Source organism: Zosterops lateralis, assembly GCF_965231275.1.
Source record: "Zosterops lateralis genome assembly, chromosome: 7".
NCBI classification, from domain to species: domain Eukaryota; kingdom Metazoa; phylum Chordata; class Aves; order Passeriformes; family Zosteropidae; genus Zosterops; species Zosterops lateralis.
In genome coordinates this window covers 29,189,541-29,212,943 of record NC_139767.1, presented here as the reverse complement: position 1 = coordinate 29,212,943, position 23,403 = coordinate 29,189,541, and the positions used below count along the sequence as shown (strand labels likewise).

The window sequence follows — 23,403 nt, the reverse complement described above, 5'->3', positions numbered from 1 at the left end:
TGTGTTTAGAGGGGGGTGGTCGCTGAGAGCAGCTGGAGGGTCTCCTGCAGCCCTGGAGGTTCCCAAGGTTCTCCTCTCACCCTCCATGTCTCCACAGAGCACGGCTTCGTCGGCTACTCTGAAGAGCTGATGTTCAACAACACACTGCCAGACTACAGCCAGGGGGAGTCCTTCTTCACTGTTTTTGGAGTGTTTTTCCCAGCTGCCACAGGTACAGTTAATTTTTCCCTCCACAGGAAGATCTCGGACATGAGCAGAAGCAAGGGGAGCTTCTCTGGGCTGGGAGGCGAAGCAAGCAGGACTGCACTTGTCCATAGCAGACCCAAGTGGTCAACTCAAATGTTCAGGCTTCCCTCCAACATCTCAAATTTTTTGCGCTCCTGTCTTGTTCCCTTGAACACGCTCTTCTATCTCTGTGGTTAGAAACTGTTGGTGAACTCTGTGGGTTGATGTGGTCCTGTAAATCCTTCCCTGCCAAGGAAAAGGCTCAGACACTGACCTTGGCCAATGCTGTCAGGGCAGAAGGTATCAAGCCTATTTAAAAGAGCTGATCATGATTTATCCTATCAGATGAGCCTTATGATTTTATTGCACTGGGATAGTGTGAAGAGCACAGGAGGACTTTCTCTCCATCCTTACCTTAGCAGGTGACTGAGCTGGGCTGATGCCATTGCCCATGGTGAGTCCACCACTCGCTGTGTGGCATCACAGCTTCATCCTTATATGTCAGCAGAGCTCATAATTATGGGCTAAATTAGATACCTTTGTATTATTCATTCCCTTAAATTACCAGGAAGATGCATGTCCCTTTTCCAGAGCTGACAATCTCTAGTGGGAATGCAGTAACTATCAGTTGAAGTTACAATACCTTTTGTGGATGCTGGGTGTTTTAAGCTATAAAAAGTACCGATTATAAGCAGTTTCCATAGCGATGAATCCTTGGATTACAGAATGAATTTTCAGAGGATTAGCTCTAAGCAACTCACTGGAAGTTGCAGAATTGCTGTGGTACAGGGAGACAAATGAAAGGATTTTGTGAAACTGATGGGACTGGAGGAATGGTCTGGTAGAAGTCACTTCTTCAGGTGCACCTAGTGCAGGACTTCAGATTTTTCTTTGAGATCCTCTCTCCCACCTTATCAGGCTGGCTATTGCCTCTGTAGACTTCCTCCTGGAAAACTCACCTTCCTGAACTATTAGCAACATGAAGATGTCTTCTGCCCTCATTTTGTTGTAATTTTTGATTGGCCAAGTGAATCCCCAAGAGAAAAAGACCTTCCTTGTGAGCTCTGCCAGTGGTGTAGGAAAGCAGTTTTTTTCCAGTTCCTGAGTTATAGAAGAAGGAACAGTTATGTCAAGACTGCGCAGAAAATTACCATGATTAACCATATTAAATTTTGTCACTGCTAATGCTTGGCTGCTAGGAAGAATGCCAAAGCTAATAGATACAATTTGTTCAAAGCCCTGGCAGCCCGTTGCTCTGTTTAGTTAGGAGTAGTAATACCAGTAGTAATGTCAAACATTCTCTGAAAATACAGTTTGGGAAGATATATAATTGCTTCAGTTATTAACACAGCTTTTTCATGTGTTCTTTTTAATTGCTTGGTTATTTACAGGATTTAAATGATTCCTTTGGGGTAGCAGTGCCAGTGGTACCATATAACATCACTATCATTCCTCATTGCTGTTTGGAGCACTGTGGAGCTCAGCAGCCTCATAAAATGCAGGGCTGTGTTTGCTGCTCTGCATGGAAGAGCTTGTGGTCTGATTAAGAAATTTCTAGGATGGGAGTCAAAGCTTCTCTGCTGCCAGTGCTGCTGCTTCAGGGCAGGCAGCGTGCTGCAGAGGGTGAGCAAGTGGCACTGAGGAATGACAGGGACAGGTCAGCACTGCTCCCAGGCTGTCCCCTCCAGCCTGTGGTCCTCCCCACCACCATCCCCCACTGGCACCCACCTCTGCTGGAACTCCCACAGTGACCTGGCTGAAGCCCTGGGAGCAAAATCCTTTGCCTTTAGATACAACAGAAATTTAGGGGGAATTTCAGCAAAACAATATGCTGTTTAGTTTTATGGGGTTACATTGAGCCAGTTTGAAACAGTTCTTTGACCCACAGCAATGTTCTGTTTATCTTTAATCATTAAATGTTGTGTTTACTATTTTTAATTTTTAGCATATGCTAGTGGACAATTTAAGATGGTATTTTGATAACAAAGTTTTTAAAAAGAATATTTCGGAAATTGTGAAACAAATTGTTTGGGCCTTTTGAGATGAAATGTTCCTCTTTGAAGTGAAACTATTTTGAGCTCTTAAGGATAGGCTTCTTCCTCTCTCTCTGAGATGGCCATCTGAATTCAACCAGTTTAAGTTTGGTCTCTGGGATATACTGAAAAGTGGTTGTAAGTTGCCCATTTCTGCCAGACACAGCGGTGAAACAGAAATGTCTGAAATGCAGGCTGGCAGCTGTAACAGCAAAGAGGGGCAGCCACTTCAGGAAGGAGGAGCGGGACCTGTGGGGAGACCCTTGCCAGGACCAAACAGGCAGGAGGAGCAGTTGGGGACATGCTTCAGCTGATGGGCATAGGATGGTCATCCCAGCCTTTTGCAGACCAGTAGCATCATGCTGCTCCTATGAGCATCCTCCTTGGGTTGTTTTGCTCCAGGTCAGGTTGTTTGCTTTGTTCCTCTGTGTTTATTGGTACAACTCCAGCAATGAGAGTGAAGTTACCCCAGTTTTACGGTTGAGTGCTGGTAGTCAGAGGCTGGTCTGTTTGCTACCTGTGCAATAGGTAAAACCATTGTTTTAAACCACTTAAACCATTTAACAGGTAAAACCTGTTCAAACCATTTCAGGTGGATGTTCAGTGCAGCTGGCTTTATTCCCCCAAGTTTGTAATTTAATCATAGGGAAGTAGACAAGAGATCCAAAACATACATCTAGAGCTGGCCTAAATGGGAGAGCACGGGCATGGAAGACACAGATTTGCTGGCTTCAGTCAAAAGACTGAAATACACCCTGTGAACATGTCCCTATAGGGATGCTTTGCATTAACCAGCTGTTCTTCTGCATGTTTGTAAATACCTTCTCAATGCATACATTTTGCTGCTGTGCTGTCATGGGTGAACACTTGGATACCCACCCAGCCAGGGCTTTTCAACAGGGAGGGAGTCTCGGGAGCTGCCTGCCCACAGCCAGCTCCCAGCAGCAGCCACACAGCCGTCAGTGCATTTTAAAAATTAAGATAAATGTAGTTTCTGTTGTGCAAAAAATATTTTTCTACTAAATCCCCAAGGCTTTCTGTCTAATGAAAGAAGTGTGTTGTCTTGTGATACAAGAAAGTAAGATGTCGTTTGAAGCGGCGTTAGTGGAAAATGTCACTGCACAGAAACCAGTTCTGAAATAAACCATATCTGGCACTTGCAAAATGACAGCAAATAGATTTAGAAGTTTTGGTTAAAGTTATCAGATGATGTAAACTGGCACAACTCCATTGAAGTCCGTGGCGAGGCGCCAGCTTACATCAGTGGAGAAGCTGGCCCTTAAAAAAAAATTAGCTACAAGCCTTATCTAAGATTTTCCATTCTTCACCTCCTGGGTGAAGGAAAAAACCCCACATTTTATATTTTATAGTGTATTTACTGAAAAATGCACTGGGCGTTTGCAAGAGTGATCATATCTGCAATCACAAGCCATGGCTGCTGGGGCTGATGGTTGTGTCTGACACACAGTGTAGGTGGTCCCCTCATGCACGTATCCACCTCCTGGATGATGCCCAGGACCAGATTAACTGGGAATAGCAGTAATGTACAGACTGTCTCAGCCATAATTTCCTGGCTGGGTTGACGGTGTTTTCATGCTTCTTTGTCCAGAAGCTTTGTCACTATCTGCTGTTCTCTAAGATAATAGCCAGTGTGGAAAATCCAGCCTGCTATCTCATTGGAACAGAGAGGTGGATAATTTTCTCCATGGACAATCTGCAGATATGATTGCTTGAGTTCAGAAGGGATTGGCCACTTCCCTAGGGGTAAGCCTGTGTCTGAAGGAAGGAACATCCCAATTTCTCTGAGTTGCTGAGTTTTAGATGCAAATGTGAGGTTTTTCCCCTGTCGAACAGCCAGAATCTCTGACAAGGCTTTTTGTGCCTTCTTGCAAGTCAGACCACTCTAATAGGGGTAACTGAGGCTATGAATGGCAGAGATTGTTTAGGATGTTATTTTTTTTAATTAGTCAGGTTGTCCTTTCATCAAAAAATCGGCTGCTCAGGCAGCTGCTTGCAAAAGACGTTCTCAGTACTCCTCTTTGGCAGCTGTCATCCTGTCTGGAAAATAACTTTTTGGGTGGTGGTGAAGAGGTGGCTCTGGCATTGTCCATACATCTGTGCTACCACATTGTCCATACCTTTGTACTGGTTGCGTCAGAGTCATAACTGCAGCACAGAGTGGCTGAGTTGGCCTGAGTGGCTGAGAATTTCTGAGTTGGTTCCCTCTGTGGTGGCCTTGACCTTTGTTTGTGGAACCCATGAAACTCTGGTGACCTCCTGGGAGCCCTGACAGAAGCCAGTGGTGTGCAGTGGCCTGGGTGTGACCCCTGGTCACTGCTGTGCAGGAGGTCAATCATCAGCCTCAAGATCCTCTTTATGTGGGCTCTGGGAAGTCATCTCCTGGCTGCTCCTGGGTGTGCGTGGGTCTGTGGGAGGGAGGGAGCCCAGGCTGTGCAGTCATCGCTGTGCTGATGACTCACGTCTTTAGCTTTTTAATGTTCAGTCCAGAAAATGCCATTTTGGTGTTTCCCCAGTGCTTTGCTGAGGCAGGACTTTGGATGAGGAAGGGGTGACTCAAGCTGGAAGATTTAAAGGTGGTGCCAGATGTTTGAGAAGCTTGGCCAAGGAGCACATGAGATTAACAGCTGTCTTCCTGACAATAGTTTGTTCCCTTTGGAAGAAAAATTCAGAGAATTCTGAGTTTTCTGCTTTATCTCTAAATTGCAAAGTAGCATGTCATCAAAGAGTGTTTCATAGAGATTTTATTTAGCATAGTTGTGACCATTTCTATGGACTTCTGCCCTCCTAACTTTTCTCACCTCTAGCTAAGCCTGTTGTATAGCTGTTTGAATGAAAGAAGCAGGGCTTGAACACTGCCATGGAAGTGTTATCTAGAGAAAACCCGAGCAGCTGACAGGCTTCTAGCTGTGCTGTTCAGAAGTATATCCACAAAATAGTCTTCCAGGAGAAAATTAAGAACTTGATTTGTAATGCTTTCAGTATGGTGTCAAGAATTTAAATCTGGTCTGAATTTGGAGGAAAAGCTCTTCCAGGAGCTGAGGAATGCCAGGATTCTGTGGGGACCAGGGAAAGGTTGTTGGGGCTCTGGCTCCATGGTGGAGATGACAGGAAAAGATGGCTGGTGAGTGGACTTGTTCAAGGGCAAAAAAAAAAAGGGATGATCAAGGAAAAAGCATTAATAATAAATAAATAAACTCCTGGATGTGTTTGGCAGCATGAGTGTGCCTTTTGCTCATTTATGTGCTGTCCTCATGGCCGGGCAGTGAGGAGAGGAGGTATTACAATTCCCTTTGAGCAGATGTGGAGATGGTGCTATGAAGATGTACAGCAAAGCCTGGGACAGAGCAGAGCAGAGTTTGTGTTCCATGATTAGCAACCCAGCCATTGCTGACAGCCCATCAAAGGACAAGGTCTGTGGGGAATAGGGAACAGAGAAGGCATCCATCTGGCTGATTTGGGCATGTTCCCTTTACCCTGAGATTGGTCCCATGGCTCTTGTCTCTCCTTCATCTTGGGAAAGAACCCTTCCAAGCAGCAATCAGTGTTTGAGCTTAAAAGTGCAATGGGCTGTTGCTAATTTAAAGCTGAACTCACTCAGATTTGCAGCTGCAGAGAGTGACTTTGTCATTCTTATACCCTCTGAGCACAAGGCATGGCTGCTGGGCTTGGCAGGCACGGTGGCTGGTGTGTGGTCAGTCCCCTGCCAGATGCTGAGAGTGCCATGGTGCTGGCATCCTCCTCCCCATTGTTCTGTGCTGATCTCACCCTGGCCCCAGGGACTGTGCCCTCAGCACTGCTGGCTGGCTCCTGGCCCACGTGTCCTTATGAAGATATCAGTCTGACATCCTGGGGGGGACAGTGACGGGCAGAAGTTACCGTCCTAAAGTCTTTGGTCCTGCCTTCAAATTGTCCAAATTCTCATTGGGATTCTAAAAAACATATTGCTGTTTATTTATTTTTATTTATAACATGTATCTGAAGGCTTCTAAGAAAACTTTTGGCATAATGTGACAGGGGAATCTCTGTTTTCTTGACTAGTCTGGTATGACTCCTCCTTCAACTATGGACAAACCCCCTTAACCAATCTGTACCTTGGCTTTCTAGCCTTAATGTAGCAACTCTAATCCTCTGCTTCATCCTGTTTCCCTCTCTTATGTCTTTAGACGGTAATTTTTTAGGCTAAGGACTGTCCCTGATTGTATAATACCCTGTACTCTGGCCTAAAATAACAGTTCAGTATTTTATTCTTAGTCCTACCATGTGTTTTCTACGTGACACTGGGACAATCACTTGCCCTCTCAGTGTTTCTGTTTTCCTATCTGCAAGGCAGAGATAATGCCTACTTCCAAAGCAGATCCCTTGGCTAGAAGGTGCCACCTACGTGCCGAGAGCACTGTTATTCCCTCTGCTAATGTGATCATCATTTAACACGGACAGGACAGTCTGTTTTGTTAGCAGTGGCTGTCCCCTGTGAATGCAGGGACCTGTAATGGGTCTGGTCTGGGGGGGTTGTACCACCTGCTGTATGTGCTGCCCTGATGAACAGTGGCATTTTCTCTTTTCAACAACTGGGCAGCATTGTCTCCTGTTAGGTTTGTATGAAGATAAGATGGGGTTTGTTCACATACTGTTTCCCCCCCAGCATTGTTCAAACAGGACAGAGGCTTCTTTGACGTATTGGTGGTGCCTTGCTTCTGTTAAAGACATGAACAGTGTTTTACCAAGCAATTGATGGGAGCCAATATTTGTCTGTGTGGCAGTGCAATGAAGTGATATAGTTATTGTTCTGAAACAATCAATGAACTGATTGACTAAATTATATTACATATTGCAATGTGTGTTATATGTACTATAACTTCAATTGACTCTAAATTGCATTTGTGTCTGCAAAATACAGGTGTGATGGCTGGCTTCAATATGAGTGGAGATCTCCAGAAGCCTTCCTCCAACATCCCTCTGGGGTCTCTGGCTGCTATTGGCACCTCGTAAGTCATTGATTGGGGAAAATTTGCTCTGGAGACTGCCCTGAGTGTGACCAATCCATTTCATATCCCCATCAGCCTTTTATTACTCAGCCATCTGGAAAATTAAAGTGTGGCTCTCATTCAAATTGTCATCCATCACCACCACATTCTCTGGGTGGGTTGGAGATGTTTGGTAGTGTGGATGTACTCAGTCCTTCCACTGCTGGGTGGGATCTGTGCTGCTGCTGGGGTGTTTTTGCTGCTGCAGCCTGGCTGTCCCAAAGTGGGATGCAGAGTTCTCCAAGGCTTGGGAGAGGCATGATTTTGTCATTCACTGCTGTTGAATGACAAAGGGAGGGATTTATTGCTTTATTCTTATCATTATTATCATTATTTTATTCCCCTTGCATTATTTTTCTATATAAATAGAAAAGAAGTATCAAAATTCTGTATTTTTTTATTACTGGGAAAATGAGGCCAAGAGAGGTCAGATGACCTACTCAACTGCAAGACAGGGGAAACAGAAGCCTTGCATCACCAAGCTGTGCTCTTCCCAAGGAAATGCTACTTTCCAGAAGAACTTTCCACTGGTACATATTAAAAAAAAGAAAAAAAGAAAAAAAAAGAAAAGAAAAAAAAAGAAAAAAAAAGAAAAAAAAAAAAAGCTCTTAGTAGGTTTTCCTGTCTGCTTTTATTGGCATCTAAATTGTCTTTGAAATTATTTCTTTTAATTGTGTACCAATGTTCAGTCAGGAAGGAAGATCCTTCAGAGCTTGGAGGGATTCCCACTGAAATTGGTGCTTGTTTTAAGAGGGGGGATTCCGCAGGACATGGAAATATCACATGAACCCATCTATCCAAGGCTGTGGTGATTCCCTTCTCTGCTGTCTGCACTTTACAGACAAAATTATCCCCCAGCCTGAGTATGGAAAGGCCAGAACACCAGAAGCGGATCCTGGCTGAGGCTGCAGAGCAGACTGGCTGTGCTGTTAATGTTACTGCCGGATGGGGGGACTTGTGTACCTGCAGAGCCACAGGAGCACAAAATGGTTTGGGCTAGAAGGGACGTTTAAAGGGCATCCAGACTGCAATGAGCAGGGGCTTCTTAAACCACATCAGATTGCTCAGAGCCCCATCCATCCTGACCTTCAATGTTTCCAGAGCTGAGGCATCCACCAACTCTTTGGGCAGCATATTCCCATGTTTTACCATCCTTATTGTAGAAAATTTGTTCCTTACAGCTAGTCTGAATTGACCCTCCCTACTAAAAAGTCTGTCCCCAGGACTGGAGTATTTCCCCCCTGCACACCTAAGGGGTGTGGGTAGCTTCCCCTCAGGGGTACCTGCAGTCATGCTGCAGCTGTCCCTGGCACAGCATAGTGGGTAAGTAAAAGGGATTGGTGTCAAATTTATCCCTGAAGCTAAATCATTCAGAGACCATGCAGAGTGATTGAAGACCCAGCTTGTGGGCATTTGACTGTCTCCTGGCTCTTCCAGTGGCAGAATTCTCAATGGTCTCATCTTGCTGTGAAGAAATTGGGGATTTTTTTGTTGTCTGCAGGTGGTTTCTGTACATGGTCTTCGTTTTTTTGCTGGGAGCCATTTGTACCCGTCAGTCACTCCGCTATGACTTCATGATCGCAGAGAAGGTAACTTGTGGTTTTATATAATGGTGCTTTCAGGTTGCCATCTGCCTTTCTGAATGCTTGAGTTTTCCCAAAGCCTGAGGAATCTGGGTATGCATCCCTCATTAAAATTCAGTGGGATTTCCCCGTTGCAAATCCCAGTGTACAATTGATTTGAATAGCCTTGCATTCACCAGCATATCCCGTAATGCCAAATCTTGGCATAATCACCCAGCAATAGCTTTAAGAGCTAAAGTATGGTAATGTGGTCTAATGATAAATGCTGTATTTTATTCAGTGTATCCTTTCTCGTTGGTGAAAGCTTAGACCAAGTTGAAATCTCTAAAGAGCCCCCCTGCTTATCTTTACTAAGTCAAGCGAAGCTCACATTTCCATATCGAGCGGGCTGTAATTGCAGGGCCAGCAATAGGATTATTAAACTCCAGACATTCCACACAGAGTATTTTCATGAGGAGGGGTTGTAGTGTAACACACAATGAACCTCACCACTGCAGGCCTCTAAAAAGAGAGCAAGAGATTTTGGTGCGTGCCATTGTCTTTCTTTGGATGGGATGTTGAAGGCCTAATTTTCTGTTATTCAGTATTATCCAAAATCATGTGTTCACTTTATTTGACGCTATTTTTGGTGATTAATTTGAAGTTGAGAAGTTTACATAGTTTGATGTGTAACATGATTTTAGTCTAAAATATCAATTTGAAACTCTGGCTTTGTTTCTTAAATAATTGCAGCTCTAAACTTCTTCCACCTCTCAAATAAACTCCCAGTTATTGGTGGGGCTTTGCCACTTCCTGCTGAGGTAAAAAAAATCCACCTCTGTTTCAGAGGAAAAAAAATGAACCTGCCTTCTCTAAGGCAACCTCTTTGTGTGTCAATGACTTAATGGGCAAAAAGTGCAGTAACAAAAAGAATCAGCTTTAAATGAATCTGCTGAATAGAAACAGATTGTTAAAGCTGTGTTTTAACTTCAGAACCCTCAGGGGGAAAATGAACAATCTCCTAGTAATGAATGAGAAGATATTTAATAATGTCAAATACAAAAAAAAAATAAACAAGCAAACACCTCCCTCCAAAGAAGCAAATTCAATTTTCTTTCCCCTAATACGGAGCAAACAAATGGTGCAATATTCATGTTTCTTCTTTGAGTTATTACAAGAGGCTTTGGATTTTAATGACTTTGGAGAGAGGAATGGGAGAGAAATCATTGCTCCTCCAAACTCTCCTTTTCTGTCACAGGTGAGCTAGTGCTTGGCTGTTTTTCTCTGTTACAGCATTTGTTTGGCTTTTTAAACATAAAAATGAGATTCAGTAATTTCACTTCTAATGAGCTCCAACTGCCAATTCCTTGCAATGTATTCACACTTTCTATGTTCAAAACCCATAGCAAAACCTTTCATCAGCCTCGTGAAAGGGACTCTTCCCCTCTAACCCTGATTTGAATGTCAAGTAGCACATTTAAATGCAAGCATTTTTGGCAGCTAAAATAATATATGGTGTCTGACACAACTGTTTGTTTCTTCCGAGTATTTCTCAGAGCAGGGTAGGATTAGAGGAAAGGGAAGGGAGGATTCCCCACTGAGTGTCTGTCTGGTGGTCTAATGAGTGCTGGGATCTGCTCATCTCTGCCTCAGGTTCCTTCTGTCCCACAAGATACAATTCACAAGGCTAAGTGGATTTTCATGGGGAAATGTTGTAGTAGGAAGTTTGAACAGTTCTGGATCAGGACATTAATTTCACATGCCTTCCCCAACAGCAAGCTCTTTTACCCAATCTCCTTTTTGCTGCCTGCAGATTTTGTAGACCAAAAAAAAAAAGCCAGATGTATTTTGAATCATCTTTAGCCATGTAAATTTTTGTAATTCCTCCTTATAAAGCATGTGCCACCTGACTTCAATGGGGGCAGAAGCTGAGAGGACCTGTGTTCATTTAGACCCTCTTTTCCACAGAAGGAGGTGGGAGCAAAGGACACGTGGGATGCAGGGGACCTACATTTGGTGACATCCTTTGCCACAGAAATTTGTCTGTACCTCCAGCACTTACTTCAGAGGAGTATAGGCATGCTGGATTTGGGCCCAAATGTGGGTTTTTTCTCTCTGCCTGGCCTTTGTGCTGGAGTTACCGCCATGCCTTGCCATTCTCTGTGCCTGGCTGCTGGCTCTCAGACCTCTGTGGTCTTTCAAGACTTGGGGGTGTCCCAGGTGACCCTAGACCTTGTTTTCCTTATTTTTTCTGTCCATGTCCTTACACTACAGAGCCAGGAGCACTCCCATTTCAAAGCTTTCTTGCACAATGTTTATATTGTGGGGTTTTGTGTATTTGGGTGGGGTTTTTTAGGTACTCTGTCTGTGCTTGCAGCTCTGACAGTGAGGACCTACTTAGGGGGACCCCAGTCCTCACTTCTGTGTGACAGACCAGGAGCTGTCCCTCCTTTCCCTCCACACCTGCAGGAGATATTCCCAGCTTGAAAAGGTGCTTCAGAAACCAGTTCTAAAACCACTCCTGTTAGCACTATGGCTTTAATATATTTTTTTTCCTGATGTTTCATGTTGGCCAAAGGAAATTCTTTTCTCATTGAAGACAGGAAAATAAGGTCATTGTATTATATCCTTTGGAGCATGTTTTTTGAGATACCATTTACTTAAGTGGCAATTTTGATTTGGTTTTGCTGTGGGTTTTCTTTCAGGATTGGTTTTCCTCTCTGAGACACAGGGGTTTGTCTTCCTGTTTTCAATGGTTGTAAGCCTGGGCAGCTTTTCCTGTATGATGTGCTCTGTATATAAGTGATCTCGCCTGAAATAAACTCACTTCCAGTTACTTAAGGGGAATCTAATAGCTGCTGCCTTGCTGCAATTGCTCCAAGTGACAAAGAATTTCTTGGATATGAGCTTGTAAAATGGTTCTGTCGGTACAGGATGTTCAGTATTAAATTACTTTTATGGGATAATTTTCCTGTATTAATTGCTTGTACTTTATACCACAGACCAATTAAATTGCTGCTTTCCCAGGGCTTGCTCTGTTCATTTAACAATGTTAGAAAATATATGTGATCTCTTAAAATACATGTATTTAAGACTGCTTGGGTGTCTTTAAGGCATAACATAATGAACTTTGCATTCTCTCTGCCTCCTCCAGGTATCCTTGGTGGGTTTTTTGTTTCTGCTAGGACTGTACATCTCATCCCTGGCCTCCTGCATGGGAGGGCTGTATGGAGCACCCAGGATCCTGCAGTGCATCGCCCAGGAGAATGTGATCCCCATGCTTGCCTTCCTTGGACGGGGGGTTAGTCATCCTTTCTCCAGGATTGCTGTCAAACCTTCACCTGAACTTAAGAAGCCAAGATTTCTATGTGTCTGTAAAGTGAGATGGGGGATGCATGAAATGTGAGGAGGGGAAGGCTCCAGAGCTGGCATCCCATGCCTAGGCAGAAAAGCCAGGTGGTTTTATGAAAAAAACCAAGCATCCATCTGTCTGTGGTCCTTTCCCTGTGTGCACTGCCTCTGCTCCAAGCCCTCCCACAGGGTTTGGCACTGTGCAGGGGCAGTCCTGCTTCACCATCCCAGCATCTCGCTCACCCATCTCTGTCCCCTGGCCTGGGGCTCTCTGTCCTGCCCCCGGGCACACACAGCCCTTCCTGGGCTGTCACCTGTCCCCTCCCTTCCTCTCCCTCTGACCCACTTCTTCGAGATGTCCCCAGCAGGACAGGCACTTATGATGTACCTTTGCCTGTGGGGTTTTCTTGCAAACACCTTATCCATGCTGGTGCTGATCCTGGCCATGACTGAGGGAAGTACCTCCCTCTCCTCTGCCCTCCTGCCCAGGGCAGAACCCTGAAGCTTTTGTCCCAGCACTTGGTGAAATAGATGGTAACCGTCTCTTTGCCTTTTATCTCTTTTCTTTCTTATCCTTTTTTCCTGTACATTTTCTTTGATCTGTTCCTATCCTCTGTGGTAACCTCAGCACTGAGTACGTGACCAGTTGTGATGCTGTGGGTTCAGTCTGTGTGCAGTGGAGAAGAGGACATCTCTTTGTAAGATAAGGTGCCTTCAGGACACTATTAAATAATAAACTAAGAATAGATTTAAAAGGTTAAGTTAGGGGATCTTCTAAGCTTTAGATAAGCATTGAAACAAAGTCTTGCCTGGAATACGTCAAGAAGTTTTTTCATTGCTTTATGAATAGTCCTTAGGCACGAGTCATTCTACTGATATCAGTCACAAAGGAATCTGTAGTCTTGGGCTATACATCCATGCATGATTTGTCCCTTTTTCTGAATAGGGAGAAAATAATTCCATCACTCTCAATAATCTGCAATACCTAACTGTCTGCACAGAGTGTCTGGAAAAGCCTTATGATGCTTTGCTCCTTCAGAGTGGCTTAAAAATACAGAGAACTATTTTTCAGTATTTATATTTATGCATGGTTAAAAATATTTAAATATTTTATAAGTGTAATAATTTTCTCTCTGTTGTGTTATGTTTCTCAAAGCAGTTTTCTAAACTAGAAGTTATAATAATGGCAAAAATAATAGTAATATTCATAGGGAAATCAGGAACAGTAATGACTGCAAAAACTTCCAGGTCCTGAAGGCAGTTTTCAGGTGATCCCAGAATAAGCTATTCTTTATTTGGCAACACTTGTGAGATCCTCAGTGGTTTAGCAAAGTTGATTCCCTCTCTTCTCTGATAGTTTTCTGTCTTTCTGTCAAGTTTTCTGCCTTGAACTCCAGGCAGAGTGCCATGATGAGAAGGGCTCAAAAAGAGGTGAGAAATCAAAGGCAGATCACTTTTCCCTCTTCCTTCTCTCTGCCACCTTGGGAATTGTTCAGATTTGGTTTATGGAGAGTAAATATATAAATAAAATATATATATATATAATAAATAATATATATATTTGTCTTTACCAATCTACTCCACATCAGTTCTTCTTTTTCATGGTTGAGGGAGGTGTTGTGGTCACCATAACCCCAGCTGATTGGAAGGATACAAATGTTTTTTGTGGAGTTAAATCCAAGCCAGATGCATCCTAAGATCATCCCATCTGTTCCCCATCTCAGTACATCTTTCTGATACTGAAGATGCTTTCTGAGATCTGTGTTCCTTTGTCCCTGAGATGTATTTTTGTTCATTCTGAAAAGATGTAATGGTCCAGAACTTGTCCCATTTTCTGTTAATAAGTAGGAATGGAGGAAACAGAAATAGTTTCCATTTGAGCTGTGTGTTTATTAAAGAAGTAAATGCAGTTAAGTGAAAACTTAACATATTTTGTAAGATATTTTTAAGCAAAGTCTGTACACAGCTTTCATGGCTTTGTCAGGTGGCAAAATGGCAAGGTGGTGCCTGGCCCAAGGAAGGGTATCTTAGACCTGGGATTAAAGTTCATGAGCTGAAGGCTCAGGTATTTCCACTCCCAATGCTCTTTGTTTTGTGCCTCTTTTCCTTCTCCTTTCCCTGCCTTTGCCCAGTCCCAAAGGACAGGAGCAGGCAATGTTTTCCCTGGCTGCCTGCCCTCCTGACACCTGCCTGGCATTGCTGGGGCTGACTGCCACCCCCCTCCTCCTCACCTGCCCAGCCTCACTGCTGCTTTCCCCTGCTCTGGGGTGCATTGAAGGAGGGAACCCTACATGCAGAGGCTTGGCAGCCCATGGGTTCAGCTCAGCTCCCTGGCAGGGCAGGGCCAGAAGCTGCTGATGTGCAGCTGGCACTGCTTCATGCAGAGCTTTTCCAAGGGCAGCATGGGGGAGCCTTTTGGGTAGGCAGTGATGCAGAGGCCTGTAGAATAATTAGAGATGAACAGTTAACTCTAATTAACGTGTTTTATTCCCGTAAGACTTCCCATAAGCCCCACAAATCTCTCTGAAGGTTTATTGCTGCTTTAATGACATTGTTTAACCATGGAGATATGAGTGAGAGTGGATGAATTTACCAAAGAAAAAGCTTGAATAAGGCTTAGGGATGAAGTGGGAGCTCAACAGCTTTTGATTTCCAGCCTGCTCTTTAATTTATTAGGCCTGTGAGCCTGTGCTTGCACATGCATGCATGTATTTCACAACTAGGGGAGTACTGCAGACAGCCCAGGTAACCACATATGGCAGCTGAGCAAGTGGGGAATCCTCATGGTAAGGTTCATGGTTATTAATTTAAATGTAATCTTGTTTTATTTATGAACTAGAAAGGCCCCAACAAGACTCCAGTGGCTGCGATTTGCTTAACGAGTCTCGTCACCATGGCTTTTGTCTTCATTGGGCAAGTGAATGTTCTTGCTCCCATAGTCACCATCAACTTCATGCTGACATACATTGCTGTGGACTATTCCTATTTCTCAATATCCTTGAGCTACAACATTCAGCAGAAACCTGAAGAGACCCAGATGGGAACTGCTAAACCTGCTAACTCTTCCCAGCCCTTAATTTTCAACAAGCCCCCCAGCCATGCAGTAGATGGGGTAATTCAAAGCAGATCAAATGGCACCTTGCTGGAATTCAAAAAAGACATGGACCAGCTTTTTAAACCATTTTTCAGTGAGCCAAGTACTTGCAGAAGAGAAGGAGATGAGAATTTAACCCGAAAGGCCAAACGAAAGAAGGCAAAGAAGCCAGCCAAGCAGACATTACAAGACAGCTTTCTCCTGGATCTCCATCACAATGCTCCCCCAGATCAGGAGGGCTGGGATGAGACCACGGAGCCCCATGAGAGGCAGCAGGATGTGGATGAGCAGGGCTCTCAGTGGGATGCAGACCTGTGCTCATCACCCCCTGTGAATGCCCAGCACACACCCAGGGTGCTGGAGCAGGGGGAAGAGCTCTGCAGTGAAGTGATGATGCTCCCTGGCCCAAGGGGAGAAGGTAGGGGCTGTAGGAGAGGGGCATCTCCATGTTCAGAGAAAATTGTTTATAACCTTGGTCCTTCCAGTGCTTTGCTGAAGGCAGGCATGAAACAAGCTTTATATGGGGCTGTCATTCAGTGATTCATGGCAATAATATCATTTATTCCAGGTGAGGGTAGAGTTCATTGCAATGCATCACAGGAGAAGTTCCAATGCAATTTCCTACAGAAGATTAATCACAGGAAAGCAGGCAGGACTAAATTTAGTGTTGGGTTGTTTACGATATACTCATAATTCTTCACAGGCATGCTGAGTGCTGTACATTAAAAAGGGTTTAGGTGTATCTTGGGATTTACTTCATCCTGGTGTGGGGGAGGATGGTTGGAGCTGTGTGACTCTAAAATTCAGGCTATCAAAATGCAGTGGTCTCCACAACACAGGTGGAGTCTGTAACTCAACATCCATAGGGGAAGATCTGAGTTTGTTCTGTTGGTGATGCGGGTATTTGATGTAGCACATGTGTATGGAGTTTGCCACTCCCAGTGCTGTAGTGTTTCATAATTATCATTATCATTATATCATTTCATCAGCAGCATTAGTCAATTAAACTTCCTAAACCCCTCTGAGGGAGGAAAATATTATTTTTCTTATTTTGCAAATTGTGAAACTGAGGCAGAGATAGACTCCAAATGGACTTAGTAGCAGAGCTGGGAACTTTTTGGCTTTTTCTTGCATTTCTTTTCAGTTTTTATTTTAGAGGTTTTGGTTTCACTCTGTCATACCCAGCTGTCAGCTAGAAGTCTTGCTTTGGTTCCTGGAATCTGGTAATGTAAAGTAGAGGAAAAAAACCCACATTGTAGCTCCTTTCTAATTTTTTTTTTTTTTCATTTTCTTTAGAATCATCTATAAAGGAACAAAATCCAGAACTGGGAATTCAGCAAGTACCAGAATCCTTCTATTCCAGATTTTTCAGTCACTGGATTTCCTTTGCTGGTGTAAGTGATTTTCTTTTATTTTGAGCAGTGGTTTGTGATTGTGGAAAACAGAAGGTAATTCATCCCATGCTGCAGTGTAAATACTCCAGTACCTTAAATAATGGCTTTTGATTCTCATATTCCAGGTCACCTGAACTAAATACTCAAGGTACCATGCATCCAGCAGTTCAAATTCAGGGAAAGCCCAATGACATATTAAATTAAATAACATCAGGAAAAACCCCAAACAAACAAACAAGCTCCAACCCAATTCAGAAGTACAAATTCAAAGTCTGGAGTATTAGGACTTTAAAGATGCATGGCTGCGTGGGGAAAAAAACATCAGTGTCCTTCTTTTTACTGTGTGCCAGTCTGCTTTTTCTTGCTGTGTTATGAACTGAGGCATCATCTTCAAAGCTGTGTTGCTTTTATTAATGGGCCAGTTTCTGCAAGCTTGGGGTGGGGTGGGGTTTCATTAGTGCTGACTTCCTGATACCAGCAGCCTGGCTATGAAATTCCATCTTTTGAAGGAGGAAAGGAAAGCATTCCTGCAGCATTCTACTTTAAAAAAACTTTTAAATAGCTTCTGCCTCAAGCTGCTGAGAAGTTTAAGACACTTAAATTCATCTTGGGAAGATGGATTATTGGGCAGATGACAGAGAAAGGGTCAGATATACATAATGAATGAGCCATATGGCTTTGCTGCATGGATGAGGATTTCATAGCTGTGCATAAAATGTAACAAACCCACTCAAATGAGCCACCAAACCCCATTAGTTTAATACTCAGATGGAGGCTGACACCTGGTTTTCAAATTCATCACTACTGCTGCCAGCAGCCAGCTCCTGGTGAGGGGTCCCAGTGGGCTGCAGCACCAGGGGTGGGCTGGGAGTGGTGGCCCCTCTGTAGGATGACATCTTTGGGAGGTTGTGAGCTGATGCCACCTCTGGGCTCATATCTAATGTGGCTCCCAAGTGCATGACATGGCAAAGCCATTAGCTCTCTGTCTTTGCTGGGGAATTTGCTTATGGATGTGATGGATGTGCTCATTAAATCAAACTTGGTTTCCTGTCAATAATCAGGCTTGGGAGGAGGTTGCAACAGAGCTGGGCTGGGATTGACAATGCAAAATAAAATCACGAGAGCAAAAATTGGATGTGCTTATTCATCCTGACTCCTCTCCCCTCTGCCCTCTCTCTTGGAGCTTCACCAATTGTGTCATTTGGGACCATTTTAACTCTTTCTTTGTGTGCTGACCCTTGCTGTTCCAAACATCTCCCATGGAGATGCTACCTCTGCCCCTGTTTATATGCGACTTGAGCCAGATCTCCTCCTGAGCTGGTGAGCCTCTGGATACTTCTCCTGGAGAAGCCCAAGCAGAGAGACCCACTCTCCTCTGGGACTCAGGGAAACTCACTGGAGCTACCTCTGTGCTGCTGAAGGTGACACTGTAAATCTGTGCTGTCCCTCCTTTTAAGAGTGAGACCAAATGAGGCTCCCTGTAGCATGGACACCTGGGCTTTGGCATGGTCTTACCTCTGAGACTCTGGGCTAACCCTAAACTGTATCTTTCCAACAGGCAATCGTGTCTCTCATCATAATGTTTGTCATTCAGTGGATCTACACCCTTGTCAGCCTGGGAGCAGGGGTTATTCTATATTTCTACATCGGCCAAGTGAGCCCAGGACTCCCTCTTGGTGAGTTTTTTTTTCCCCTGTATTATTAAACCTGCTTAAAAATTAATTAAATTTTAATTTAACTTAATTAGGAATTGAGACTCTTGTGTTTAATATGCAGGTGGCACAGTGAACAGTAATAATTTGTTTCATTGCTAGTTTTAATATGTTTTCTCTCTGAGTCTTTAATTTTCTGTTAGATTCTAACTCTTACTAGCATTGGTTTGATAGTTTGAACATGGTGTCTGTTGCTTTATCATATTGTGCTTTAAATGGCAAAACCAGATACTAAGATTTGATAGGGATGACAGTTTGTAAATGTATCCCAGCAATGAGAAAAATCTGCCATAAATAAGTTTTATTAAACCTGATCAATTTAAACCCACCTAGGAGAAGTTTAAGGAAAAATGGGAATTATGACGAGTGTCTCATCAAATCTCAGCATTCATAACTGTGGAACAAGAGAGCCTTTTGATTCCAGAGCTAAACACATCGAATATGTTGGGAACATAATCTGGGAAAATACTTTTAGACAGAGGGCATTAGAAAGATCTGTGCACATGATCGGCTTAAACAAGTTCAAAATTAAACAGTGAAGCACATTCAGCAAACAGCTCATGAGAGCCCACAGCTCCTTGGCAAAGCCACTGGGGGAGGTTTGCAGTGTCTCTGTGTCTCTGAAGGGGCATGGTGTGGGCATCCTCACCTGCTCATGAGTATATCCATCCATCCATCCATCCATCCATCCATCCATCCATCCATCATCAGCAGGTGTGTGAGGTGCATAGCTGAGTACTTGCCAGTTTCTTTGTCCATGATGAAAAAAATCAAGAGCCTGAGTTCATATACAATATCTGCAGAAATAGCTAGCTGTGTTTATTTAGGTGAAAGATTATTAGACAGTAGAAATGTACATACTAGATTTCAGAAAAGCAGATGATGAGAAACCAAAAACTAATCACCACCTTCCAAACATTTCTCAATTGTTCTTTTTCTACTCTTGAGTGACTTCCTTTCTATGTATCTGTAGGGGATAGTTGAAAAGAGCTGAGATTGTGGATAGTAGTTGCTAATTTGTATTTTTTAAAATACATATAAATTTTTAGAAGTTGTTTGTGGCCCCCATATATTAAACAAAATGGAAATAATGTTTTCAGCTGTTAGAGTCTTTCTTGCCTTTGTATAGTCACTGTACAATAGCTCTGTGATCTGCTTTTGAAATATTTACCAAAAATTACTTAAAAATTTTTCTCTGACAGTGTGTAGAGGTTTTTGGAAGCTGATCTGAGAAATAGCAGCATGATTAAACATTTTTCTCTTGGTTTCTTTTGCACGTGCATTCTCATGCATACCATAAAACAATGCATGCCATTGAAAATGTTAGAAGTGAATGCCCAAAATTCAGCCTGATTTTTACTTGGCTGTGAGGGAATGTTATTTTGCGGTCACAAGGCTCTGATGATCTGTGAGTTCGTTCTTCAAAGGATCAAACAGCCCTTCTGTCTGAAAAGGCTGGGAGACACTGGCCTGAGAGATGCTCTGGATTAGGGGCTAGATGAAGAGCTGACCTTGGGAGGATAAATTCCCTGTGGTTGACACATCTCTTCTCTCTCTTCCTCTCCAGCAGCCTAAGCTAAATCCAGCAAGTGCTGACAGGGCTCAGTTTTCCCTGTCCCTCACCACAAACTTCTCCTGCTGCTTTTGCTTCCAGCTCTGGCACTTCCTTGCCCCTGCAAGGACCCAGTGCAGGAAACTAACTCTACTGAAAAATCAGAAAAGAAATCAGTGTTGGTGTAATAAGCTAAGGCTCCATGGGGTCAGACAAGAGGGAATCAATGGTAAGACCACAGTCACCCTGGCTAAGGTTGGCTGAATGGCTCTACCTGTCTCCCCATCCCTGAAGTGGGAATGGGTTTTTGCAGTCCAGGGAGTGAAAGGTACTGTGGTGGGTGTCTGTGCTTTGCTTATGCTTTACTGGGGTTTAACAAGCTGTCAGGCTGGGAATGCATAGCTGTTCTGCGTAGGAAATTTGGGTTCATAGCTGGACAGTTGTTTAAAAGCCACATCACGTAGGAAGACTGCAGGAATGTTCTCACTATCACAAAATCTTTGGGAACTGCAGGCTAATAACAAGAGTGCTGGTTTGAGATTTTATGCAAAAAATCAGTGGCGTAATGCTATTATGAGAGAATTAGCAGCATACTGACTTCTTGTGCCTTTTCTCCATAGGAGCAGCAGCAAATTTCAGTTTCTTTGGCTGGATTAAGTCAGTTTTGATCACTTCATGCAGGTTGGTACCAGTCACTTGGCAGTGACCAACACACTGCTCATTGTTTCCATGACCCACTAATGAGCACAGAGAGGGCTGGAAGAATTGACTTGCTTATTACCTTAAGCAGTCTCTCTGCCCCTTCTTGCATACTGAGGGTTATTCTTGTTTTATGGTGAAAAGAGCTGTTTGCTCCCATTAGCCTGGCATATGGCTTGCTGTGTATGTGGGGAAGCAGGAGTCTCCTCTGCTTTGTGTGAGGGAATGTCAGCTAATAACCATATCTTGCTTCCTGAAGCTTTATCTTACCCCAAAGGTCTGTGCTCAAAATTTATGGCTCAGGTTGAACTGGAAAATCTGAAAGGAAATGAGAAATTGGAGACTCCTTCTCTTCTACCCATCATTCACCAAAAATGAATTCCTCTGGAAGTGGTGGAACAGGCACACATGGCAGCTGTGTTCAAGTTTCAGAGAGGAAATATGGGGTGGGGCAGCTGCAATAACTCTGGGGCAAATATGATAAACAGGGTCTTTGGTGAAGGAACCATTCAGTATTGAGTTTGCATGGAACTGCAATAGCATTGTTTTGGGGTTTTGATTCCCAGAAGACCTCGAGGGTTTTTTTTTTGGTTGGTTATTAACTAGTTTTGTTAGACTTATTTGATGCTATTAATTATTAATTCCATCACGTTGGGTTTCCTATAGCAGCTTATGATCACCTCTACCTGTGAGCAGTGGGCTTTGAGTTTCTCAGTCTGTTGGGTTTCTTTTTTGTTGGGGTGAGTGAACACAAGGACTGTGCAACACGAGCTGCCATGCATTATATGTGCCAATTTAAATAAATAAATGAAATAATGAAAAATATATGAAAGTCCAGGCAATTAAGTACACTGGTCTGTCTTGCCAGGTCCTGTCTCTGCCCACAGTTCCTATAACATGACCACATGCTTTTGGTAGCAGAGGTGGTTGGGGAGAGAAGCCAGGGGTGAGGGAATCTCTCTGAGGTCCCCATGGCAGGTCTTAGACATAACAGCACTTAATTTATAGCTAATTTAAACCATTTAACAAAGATTCTTATGGAATTATGATGCCTTTGCATCTTCTCAACAGGTAAAGGGTTGAACCTTGAGGAGTGAGGGAATCAGCCCAGGCTCTGTCCTCAACATTTGGTGATGGTCCTCCAAGTATAGCAAACTTGAGAATTCACTGCTCTGAGAGGCCCCGCTCAGAGGGAGGTGCTGCTCTCAGCCCACTGTGGGCAGGAGAACTCAAAGGGTCTCACTCCGGGCTGCTGCTTACAGTGTACCAAGAGACTTGGCTTTGGTCATAGTAATTTTCCATCCTGGCCACAATTTTTGTCAGTAACTCTCTTTGAATGTTCTATAACAAAAATGCTGTTCCACTTGGGTTGTTACTCATGCAAGAAAAATAAGTTTCCAAGGATATTCATTAAAAACCAGGAGCTGTTAGCATTAGTTCCCTGGAGCAGACAGTGTTTCTGATAAGCTCAAGAGGAGCTGAGCCCGGGTGTTGTTTGTCAAAGCTGAGGGCTAACAAGCATTTCTCAGATCATGGTGCAGCCCAAGGGGGAGTGGGATGCAACACCATGTGTATTTTCTGCATATCTCATTCAGAATAAGGGATTTTTCCTTGTCCCCTTGCATAACATCTGCTGGGCTGGTGACAAGAGCCCAAGCCCAGGGTGAGGAGTTGAGACTGGGACTGTGAGTAGGGCCATGCTGAAATGCTGCCAGAATCACTCTTGGCACAGTGAGCCAGACCCTGCTGCTTCACATCCTGGGCAGTTCTGTCTGCTTCCACCCCAGGCAGATTTGTGACTGGTCATTTCAGCTTGGTGCCTCTGTGATGACAGAACAGCATTTTCCTCCCAGTTGTCCTTTGCTGTATCTCAGTTGTGCCTCCTGCCTGCTGTCAGAAATTCCCACGGGAGTCTGGTTGAAGTGTGAGGCTTCATGGAGAATGACCACTTGTGGAAAGGAGAAACTATCCCTTTCTCTCTTGTGGAGAGGTGCTGTTGTCACAGGGGGATTTTATCTTTGGGTTACCAGACCAACAAAGTTCTTAGTTTTTTGGTCAGTGCAATTGATGAGCAAAGACCCTGCCAAAGAAGGCTGAGAGGAGATCTGGTGAGTGCCCAAGGTAGAAACGGATCCTGTTTTTCTCCCCTGGGAGAGTGCAGTCTCTGGGTCATCCAGCCAGCTTGGTCACCTTACCCTAGTGCCAGAACTCCTGATCTTATTGGCACAAAGACACCTTGGGCTCTGCTTGGGAGTCAGGTGGGTCATTTTGAAGCCCATCTACGCTGTGCTGCAAGAAATTGCGCAGAAGTAATTTAGAGGTTTTTTTCTGAGTCCTGTTTTCCTGAAATCCAGTCAAGATATTTTAATGAATTGGAGGAAAAGAATAAATCTCATTAGACTGCAAGGGAGTTGGAGGCAGCCAAGGGTTCTTGACACCTCTAAGGCTCTTAGGTGCTTGATGAGGTCTTAGTCAGTGCTATATTTGTCTTACAGTTTTGATTTAAAAATGCCAATGAGGTTTTCTTAAAATCAGCTTCTGGCATGAAGAGACTGTAGGAAAATCTCCTGTTTTATTTAAAAGTTACAAAAATTATTGCAATCTTTTTATTGCTTAGGAAACCATAAAAAGGATATTTTTCACTAGAAATGGTTTGTGGTCCTTCTCTTCTTGCTCAATGTGGAAGGTGTTGACATGGTCAATACCCAAAGAGGAAACCCATTTGCTACTAAAATG

The 23,403-nt window shown here is 43.7% G+C and overlaps 1 protein-coding gene across 2 annotated transcripts in view; it reads left to right on the top strand.

The window, feature by feature from the left end:
- SLC12A8 (solute carrier family 12 member 8) overlaps positions 1 to 23,403 on the top strand; it is a 51,018-nt gene that overhangs the window by 26,249 nt on the left and 1,366 nt on the right. For both annotated transcript variants that reach the window (XM_083865345.1, XM_083865346.1), the window contains exons 6-13: positions 98 to 211; positions 7,177 to 7,264; positions 8,805 to 8,892; positions 12,020 to 12,166; positions 15,056 to 15,728; positions 16,607 to 16,704; positions 18,263 to 18,380; positions 20,589 to 20,649. In XM_083865345.1, the coding sequence (XP_083721471.1) occupies positions 98 to 211; positions 7,177 to 7,264; positions 8,805 to 8,892; positions 12,020 to 12,166; positions 15,056 to 15,728; positions 16,607 to 16,704; positions 18,263 to 18,380; positions 20,589 to 20,649 (1,387 nt within the window). The remainder of the gene's footprint in view (positions 1 to 97; positions 212 to 7,176; positions 7,265 to 8,804; positions 8,893 to 12,019; positions 12,167 to 15,055; positions 15,729 to 16,606; positions 16,705 to 18,262; positions 18,381 to 20,588; positions 20,650 to 23,403) is intronic.